Consider the following 9762-nt stretch of genomic DNA (forward strand, 5'->3'; position numbering starts at 1 on the left):
AGAAACGTTCAATTTCTCTTCAGCAGCCATTTTAAGCATTAACTCTATGCTTTCAAAATTCACAGTTGTTGAATAGGTCCTGTGGTAATCTTGATACGGAATCTGTGAAAAACCACGAGCAACTAGTCTCGCCTTGTGCTGAATTACCTTTCCATGTTGGTCAGTCTTGACCTTAAAGACCCAACGACTATCAATTAACGTCATGGAAGGTTGCACTGGAACCAATTCCCAAGTATTGTTCTTCTTGAAGGAATCAAGTTCAGCCTTCATGGCATTAAGCCAAGGCTCAGCATCCTCTGAGGACAAACCTTGAACCTCTTGGAAATTTTCCAAGCTAGCAATAGCCGTGTTAGCGTACTCATCAGCATACCTTTTAGGAGGTTTAGCTTTAGTGGCTCTTTCGCTCCTGTGTATGATACGTAAATCCTCAGGATCAGGTCTTTCCTTCTTTAGAGAACACTATCCTGTAGTGAAAAGGAGTACCTCTGATTCAGTATCAGACTCATCAGATGATCTGAAAGATGTTTTGGTGCTTTTGTAATTGGCTGTGTCTGTATCACTACCAGACTCTGCAGCAGCACCATCATCACCATAACCTTCACCATCAACATCAGATGCATGACCTGTATCATCAGAAGCAGGGTGACACTGAAAAATCCCTACAGTGTCCCATTTTGCATTGCATTCAATACTCCTAGTCAACCTTATTGTTTTGGTATCAGACATTAACACACAATAAGCACCTTTCTCATAACCAAGAAATATACCATGCAAACCTCGTTTGCTCAACTTGTTGTCCTGAGGTGTATGAACCCAGACATCTGAACAAAAAATTCTGAGGTGTTTGATGAACGGCTTTTTCTGGAAGAACTTTTCATAAGGAGTGCAGCCTATGTCTGATGAGAACCTGCGATTGTAGCAATAAACAAAACAGTTTAAAGCTTCTTCCCAAAAACGGTCTGGCAAGTTGGTATCATGAAGCAAAGTCTTCATCCCCTGTTGGGGTGTTTGATTTACTCTCTCACAGAGACCATTTTGCCATGGGGACCTGGGACAAGCAACTTGATGCTCAATGCCAAGTTCAGCCAGATATTGCTCAAATTCAGCTGAGCAAAGCTCTCCACCTTTATCTGTGAACAAACATTTCACCTGGGTATCATGAACATTTTTCAACCATGCACAGAAATTTTTAAACCTAGAAAAAGCACCACTTCTATGTTCCAGCATGTAGACATAAAAATACCTGGAAAATTGGTCAATTAAGACCAAAAAATACTGTGAATTACCTCTAGAGGAAGCTAGAGGTCCCACAAGGTTGGCATGAAAGAACTGATAAGGCGATGAAGCCTCCCACCTGGACATTCTTCCCTTGGGAGCCATTTTGACCATGTTTTCAGCACAAGAAATGCATTTCATGTGGTACTTGCAATTCTTTAAGGACATGCCCTCAACCAAATCCGGCATTTTAGCAACGGCCTGAAAATGCAAATGACCTAGCTTGCGATGGTAGTCATGTACACAATTATCATGCAATTTCACATTTTTACCCACAGTCATATTGCAACATTGCTCATCATTTACAGCATTAGAATGAACATCAGTTACAGCACTGGTATAATAAGGCAACATAAATAAACCCTTTTCAAATTTGTCATTAAAAATGACCTCATTGCCCTTGATAATTTCACACTTGGTCTTAGTGAAACACACTCAGAAATCCTGTGAAGTGAGCTGCGATATGCTCAGAAGATTATGTGCCAGGTGTGGGACATATAGTATATTCTTGATTGTTGTGTTGAGGCTTTTAAAAAACAGTCCCTTCTCCCTTGCTCTGCAACAGCCCTCCATCAGTTTGATGAATCATTCCCTCCTGCATCTCAAGCTGGATGAACAGGCTTCTGTCTTTGCAAAGGTGTTGGGTGGCGCCTGAGTCAATGACAAAAGACAACTGCAAACGTTGACTGGAATAGTGTGTGATCAAAGATTTGGGTTGGGCAGGTCCCTGGGTCTTCCCCCCACCTCATCCTCTGGAGTCATGTTTAGATTTAGTGCACTTTTTACAAAACTTCTGTAGATGTCCCACTTCTCCGCAGTTGAAGCATCACTGTGCTTTAAAAGCTGTGCCCCCCTCTGGACTCTGTGCAGATGGTTTGGGGATGTTGCCAGTAGCCCTCTCCTAGCTATGATTAATGGCTACTCTCTGATCCATCTCATTAAGCAAAACACCCCCCTACATGATCAACAGTTAACTGTGCTGCGGGGACAGCTGAGCAGCAAATGAATCAAAGCTTGCATCCAAACTGTTGATAATCATGAAACAGAAAATATATTCAGCAAGCGTCACTCCCCTCTTCTTAAGCTTCTCCCTAAGGAATTTTAGCTACGTCAGATGTGATTCCAGATCACAACCAGGTTAAAGCTGCATTCGTTGAAGCTTCTTAAAATATATGATAGAAGAGCCAGCAGCTGTTCTCAGATGGATATCTCTGAGAGCATCCTACATCTGCCTTGCAGTTTGCTTACCTTGCAGATTGATTAATTGGGCGTCAGAGACTCTCAATGCAATCGTGCCTCTAGCCCTCCAATCTGCGGCAGTCCACGCATTCATGAGTGGGGCTGGGGCATCCTCCGACACGACATGCCATAGCCTCTCATGCAGCAGCAGACTCTCCATTCAAAAGCTCCATGTGGCGTAGTTCGTCGCATCTAGGCAAGGAAATGTGAAAGCCTTGTTTCCACCCTGGGTTGCGGCCATCTCTGCCATTCTCTTCAGCCAGCAAATGCAGCCCACAACAGCAGATATTTATGACTGGCAAAGCACTTCTCTTTCAGGCTAATCAGCAAACTAGCAGCAAAACAGACAGACATGCCTCATTAGCAGCTGGACTTGACCCACTTTCCATCATGTCGCCATAAATCACACAATTCTGGACCCATAACCGATAACAGATCACAGGACGCTCCCCTTGTTCTCTGAATACCATACACAGCAGCGACACACATCCGAAAGACATGTGCACACATTAGCAGAGTCAGCAAAAACAAGATTGTGCAGGAAATGTAGCATTAAGGATTTTACTTACAGCAAAGAAAACAAACAAACCGAAAGAATAATGGCGTGCTGTGAGAGCATCTTCTCACACATCCTCTCTGTCTGGAGAGAGAACAAAGAGCAAAAGTTGTCAATTTGACTTCCGCCCATATACATACAGTGGTAAGAAATGTAAACATTGGATCATGTGACCCTTTGCAATAGTTGGCAGTGAAAATACTGACAATAAGTACATCAAACATTAAAAACCTCAATAACAAGGCTGCCTTCAGATGTCTTCTAAAAGTCGGATAGTTGTTTATTTTCTTGACATCTGATGGGAGGGCGTTCCACAGAATCTGCCATGCTAATCTGCCCGGGCAGCCATGGGCCCTCTGAGAGGTTTTTTTTGGGAACCACGATGCTCTCGTGGTCTCGCCCTTCTTCAAAGCACTGGGGCTCTTTCAGCCGAAACAGCTCCCGGCTGCCATAACGGGAGACCAACCGGAAGTCAGCACAAAATTGCATATTAATGCCAGGTTCCTAAGGTCATTCCCTGCTGATGTCAGGTCTGGGGAATGTCTTCTTTGGGGGACCACACTGCAGGGGTGGGGTGGGGGGGCATCTGAGAAGAAGCAACCTCTGCCACTACCTTGCAATTGGGGAGCTAGGCACTGGATATCTCAAGGGGGTCAGTTGTCAGACATCTCTCTTCTTTGTGTGTGGCAGGGAGGGCCTATGGGCAGTGGTGTAGCGTGGGGGTGCAGGGGGGGCCGGCCGCACCGGGCGCAACATCTGGGGGGGGTGCGCTCGCACTTGCAGCTCTCTGCCCCTACCTGGCAGGGGCGCAAATTACTTGCCTTGCCCCAGGTGCTGACAACCCACGCTACGCCACTGCCTATGGGAATATCCAGACACGGGTATGTTCCACTGTGAGGTACACCTCCTCTTTTCTGCTCTGTGGAACCATACAAATCTGATACGGACAAGCAATTGCTATATGCAGCAAGGAAATAGATTCTGTACCTATTAAATTTTACTGGTTCTCCTCTGTGGAACCATACAAATCTGATACGGACAAGCAATTGCTATATGCAGCAAGGAAGGAGATTCTGTACCTATTAAATTTTACTGGTTCTGCTCTGTGGAACCATACAAATCTGATATGGATAAGCAATTGCTCTACGAAGCAAGGAAAGAGATTCTGTAACTATTAAATTTTAGTGGTTGGCATCTGTCTGTCTTGCGAGACAATGGAGTGTGCCTCTACCTTAGCAGCACTGAAATGACCTCCTTGGGGTGCAAACCTGGGCAGGGTGGATAATGACAAGACCACCTCTCAGCCTTGCTGATGTAGTCCAAAGGAAAGCAGAGCAAGACGTTTGGCACCAACTTAGTTGCAGGGCTTATTCTTACATGACTGCCTGCTTGTTGATACCGATACAGTGCTACCTTGGTTCTCAAACTTAATCCATTCCGGAAGTCCATTCCAGAGGGATTGTTTTCCCATAGAAACTAATGCAAAATGGATTAATCCATTCCAGAAACTTTTAAAACAACCCCTAAAACAGCAATTTAACATGAATTTTACTATCTAATGAGACCATTGATCCAGAAAATGAAAGCAATAAACAATGTACAGCAGTCACACAATCAATCAATCAGTAGCTGAACTGGGTTCCACACAGTCACAAAAACAAAACAAAAAAGAGCCGCAAAAATGAAAAATATATAGCAAAAACAGACAGACATCAGCGTAAAAGTCAAAACGGAAGTGTGGCACTCAAATCGGAAGCATAACACTCAAAACGGAGAATCTTCGACTTCCGAAGAAAGTTCGCAAACCAGAACATTTACTTCCAGGTTTGCAGTGTTTGGGTTCCAAGTCGTTTGAGTACCAAGGCGTTTAAGAACCAAGGTACCACTGTAATTCATTTTCAAAAGCACTTTCCCTGTTACATGCCAGTATGAATAAAGAGCAGAGGTGGTCTATTTTGTTGGAAAAACTGGACACGAAGAAAGGGTTTAATTTCCTTCATGAGTGTAAATCACCCCAAGAATGAGATAAGCCAACAGGCGCATGGTCAGCCAAGCCAGTTGCTATGACAACAGCCTATTGCCACCCATATAAGTGATTCTGGCACATCAGCTCATTGTGTCCGGGGTCTTGTGCTGCGTGTTGGGGTCAGGCTTGTGAAGTGAGGGAGTCTGTTCGGAAGTATTGATTTGGAGTCTGTGTTACGTCTTCAACTGCTGGAGCAGCAGAGATACTTTTACTGGTATGTATATATCTGCAAAAGCTGTATGTATCAACATCCGGAACTGTTTTACTGAAGCCTTGTCTTCTGCCACAGTAAACGATTGGGACCTTAGGCTGCCTCTGTGGGGTGAGCGGAACTGGGGGCAACTTCCGCTACCTGGGTATCTCACCTCAGATCGCCAACACATCCCCGTTCCAGACTTTCCTCCTTCTGCAAGGCAAGTTACTCATCCCCTGGAGTAACGTTGCACACAGAAGCTAAGGTAGCTGAAAATGAGGAAGAATCAGTCCCATCTCCACCCCCCGCAATGAAGACCCAACAAGTGTATTTAAAATCCTGCTAATGTTTTGACCTGTTTACAATGGTTTTGTATCTACATTGTAAACATTTCCCATTCTTTTTAAAATTTCTTGTCTTCTTGATTCCTGAGCTTCCAGACGTATGGCTGTTTTGTGGTGGCTGCAATCGTGGCAGAGGAGGAGGACGCAAAGGGGGGGGAGGGAGTGGAGGGGCGGGGCCTCCACCGAGGTCATGATAGAAGTGTTGCGTTGATGCAAAGGGGAGCTACGAAGGGTATAAAGAGCCAGGTGGTCCAGGAAGGAGGCAGATACAGGAGGCAGAAGGCAGGAGAGGAAGACAGCCTGCGAGCAAGATTTGCATGCCCACCAAGATGCCTGAGACCTCTCTTCTAGTCTATGTCCTCTGCCTACTCACCTTGTCTTCAGCTAGCTACATCCAGAATTGGCCTTGGCGAGGAAAGAGAGCATTCCCAGACACAGAAATCAGACAGGTAGGAGAGAGAGAGGAGAGAATCTCAGTTGATGCACCTGCAAATCTCAATTGATGCGCCTGTCTCCGAAAGAGACTGCTTTTCTGCTCCTTTGCTGGTTATGGGGGAATTGTTCCAAAGGTGTCTTTGTGTCCCTAATCCCTTTTCTGCTTTGCTCTGCCTCTCAGACCTGTTTGTGCTCTACAGGGATGGAGCACTGCTCCTTATTTCCATAAGGTGGAAATAAGAGAGCAGTGCTCCATCCCTGGAGAGAGGTGCTGCAACTGCTATAGCCAAAGAGTGAAGGAATGCTCCCTCAAGGCTGCAGAGACGACCCTTCCTTTAAAGGACATTTAAAGCGCACCCGCCCCAAATCCTGGGAATGGCAGTCTACCCCTCACAGAGCTACAATTCCCAGGACCCTTAACAAACTACAATTCCCAGGTTTATTTAGGTTCTTTAAAGGTGTCCTAAACACACGGGGTGTGCGCTGCCGTAGATTTACATGTCTATATGAGAGGGAGATAAGACAGTAAGCATCTTAGGAAAGACTTTAATTTAGTAACGGTGCAGGGATCTCGAAGCACAGCTTTCAACCTTCCATGCCGGCCCATTTCTGTTGCCTGTGTTAAGTGCTGCTCTTCTCTGTACTTCTGTTCCCTAGAGAAGCTTGCAGGGCTAGCAGAGCCAAGTGTGGTTGCTTGGGGTTCAGATTTGGCCCACAGCTTGCCACTAACCCATAGGTTAGACATGTGTCAGTCTCTTCATTTATCTGTGAGCTGGACATTGTGAAACCCTCCCTCAAGGGAAGCAACAAGGTCATGCTCTGTGCACAACTCATGCACTAGAAACATTGCAGATTAGATTTTAAAGTATTTTTCATACCAGCACTTGTACTGAAGCATTTACTCCCTTTCAACGCTCTTTTCCAAGCTGCATGGCAGGTACTCTGCCTTCCTGCAAGACCATTGCTTTGCAAAGGCCTCAATCTATGCCTCACTAATTAAATGTGAGTGCAGTGCAAGCCTAGACATAGCGACTCAAAAGTAAGCCTTATTGAGTTCAGTAGGACTTGCAACCAGGTAAGTAAGTACAGGATGGTAAAGTAAAGCAAGGGTGGGGATGCTGAGGTCCTCCAGATGTTGTTGGACTACAACTCCCAGTATCCTCTGGGGCATTTGGCCATGTTCTCTGGGGGTCTGATGTGAGCTGCAGTGCAACACCAGCTAGAGAGCCACATGTCCCCCATCCCTGACTTTAAGCTTCAGCACCTACTTAAAACACTTTTCTTTTATTCAGATGATTTTAATACTTTTTGCAAGTTGCTTAAAGGCTTCATTACAATCAAGCAGGATATAAAATTTGTTAAAGAAATACATATTAATTGGTTGTGATCAGCTTGTTGAGCGAAACGTTCACATTGGCACTCGGTTCAAATGAAGATTCCTGGTGTGATTGGAGTAAAAAGAAAGTCCATATCTGAACTTTGCTAAATAGAAAACAGATTCAGAGAGAGGCACATCACTCTGCCTGGTAGATGTGGTGAGAAATATTAAATATAAAATGATTAACTAATACAATGCCTGTATGAAATGGGGAAAGGGAGAGCAATGTGACCACCTTCAGCTCCTTCGAGAAAAGGTAGGATATAAGCGTTGTCATAATCATGATAATATGCATTAATATTCAGTGTGTCTACCCCGAGTAACATTAAGTGGGATGTCACCCATGGTGTTTAGACCTAGGACAATATGCATAGGACTTGAGCCTCAAATGGTTTTGAAAGGGGAATTAGAGAAATCCATCCTGGGGGACAGGTCTGTGTTAGCCAGCATGGTTGGATGAAACCTTCAGCTTCAGAGGTAATATACCTCTGAGTACCAGTAGCCAAGGCAGGGACAGGGATTCCCCTGCTTGTGGGGTACTTGGCAGCACCCGGCTTGTTGCTGTGGGACAGGGAACGTTGGTCTGGATGGATTTTCGTGATCCCTGCTGGATCAGACCAAACACCAATCTAGTTCAGCATACCTGTAGTCACGTTGCCGTAGCCAAACTCGAACTCAGCACCACCCATTCTCTCTCTGTCTATCTCTCTGTCTCTCTCTCTCTCTCTCTCTCTCAGTGCATCACCTGTGGTCCTGAAATGAAAGGAAACTGCTTTGGCCCCAGCATCTGCTGCGGAGAAGAATTTGGCTGCCTCATTGACACCGAGGAAACTCAGCGCTGCCTGGAGGAAAATGACCTGCCTGACCCCTGCGCATCCGGCTGGAAGTGGTGCGGTGAAGACGGGAGATGTGCAGTGCCGGGGACATGCTGCACTGTCGGTAAGGGTATCCGTGTGCGAGAGATGAAGCTCAGCAAGAGGGGGTGCTGGAGAGAGGAAGGGGGAATGTGAGTCAGAAAAGTCAAGTGGAAAACCACCGCCAAGGCAAAGACACATTAACAAGTCATGACCAAGGATCATTTAGTACAACCCCTGCAATGCAGGAATCTCAACTAGATCATACAAGACAGATGACCATCCGACTTACCATTAAAAACTTCCAATGCCAAGCAGCTCCTACACTCAGAACGTTCTTCCTAATGTTTAGTCAGACTCAGAGGGTTCAGCAGCAGAACGTTCTTCCTAATGTTTAGTCAGACTCTCCTGTCTTGTATTTGAATCTATTGCTTTGGGTCCTGGAGCAGCAGAAAAGAATCTTGCTCCGTCTCCCATGGGACAGCCCTTCAGATATTTGAAGACGGCTCATATCACCTCTCCATCTTCTCTTCCCCAGGCTAAACATACCCAACACTCCTTCAACCATTCCTCATCAGGCTTGGGTTCCAGACCCTTGGTCACCCTGTTTGCCCTCTTCTGAACACATTCCAGCTTGTCAATATTAAACTGTGGTGACCAGAGTTGGACACAATGATCCAGGTTGGGTCTGAGCAAGGCAAAATAGAATAGTATTGTTACTTCCTTTGACCTGGACACTAGACTTCTGTTGATGCAGCTTAGATTAGCATTCACTTTTTTTGCTGCTGCATCACACTATTCTCTCACGCTAAGCTTGTGGTCTCTACTAAGACCCCAAGATCCTTTTCACATGTTCTACAGTCAAGCCAGGTGTATATTTGTGCACCTGGTTATTCCTGCCTACGTGTCAAACCTTACATTATCCCTACGGAAATTCATTTTTAAAAAAAGTTTGGGCCCAATTCTCCAATCTGTGAAGCTCATCTTCAGTCCTGATTCTCTGAGGTCTTAGCTACCCCTCCCAGTTTGGTGTCACCTACAGATTTGATTATCATCCCCTCTTTGCCTTCGCCCAAATCATGTTGAACAACAAGGAGCCCAGGACAGAACCCTGCAGCAGTCCTTTTCTCCCAGGATTGGGAGGAACCATAGGGGAGTCCTTTTGGGCCTCAGTTAGTCAAACAGCTACAAATCCACCTAGCAGTTCACATCCTCTAGCCCACATATTACCAGCTTCACTGCAAGAATACCAGGAGAGACTTTGTGACCAACTCAAAAGGCTTGCCAGAAGATTAAAGCACAGGAAATTTCATATTTGTTTTTACTCCTCTCTTCCACAGAGAGCTGCACTGAAGATCCGGAGTGCGTACGTCCCTGAAGTCTGCAAGGAGGCAGCCTCCGAAACATCGGTTCTCCAACTTGTATTTCAGAACGCCCTCAGAAAAAGAAGAATCCGAAGAAT

General features: G+C 45.5%; 1 protein-coding gene across 1 annotated transcript; it reads left to right on the top strand.

Moving 5' to 3' along the window:
* Window positions 1–5857: 5857 nt before the first annotated feature.
* LOC309540118 (oxytocin-neurophysin 1-like) lies at window positions 5858–9762 on the top strand. Its single transcript, XM_082236809.1, has 3 exons — window positions 5858–6082; window positions 8184–8385; window positions 9641–9762. The coding sequence occupies exons 1-3, from the start codon at window positions 5951–5953 to the stop codon at window positions 9676–9678; spliced, it is 372 nt and encodes a 123-aa protein (XP_082092935.1). The 5' UTR covers window positions 5858–5950; the 3' UTR covers window positions 9679–9762.

Source organism: Podarcis vaucheri (assembly GCF_965113315.1).
Source record: "Podarcis vaucheri genome assembly, chromosome: 9".
Taxonomy (NCBI): domain Eukaryota; kingdom Metazoa; phylum Chordata; class Lepidosauria; order Squamata; family Lacertidae; genus Podarcis; species Podarcis vaucheri.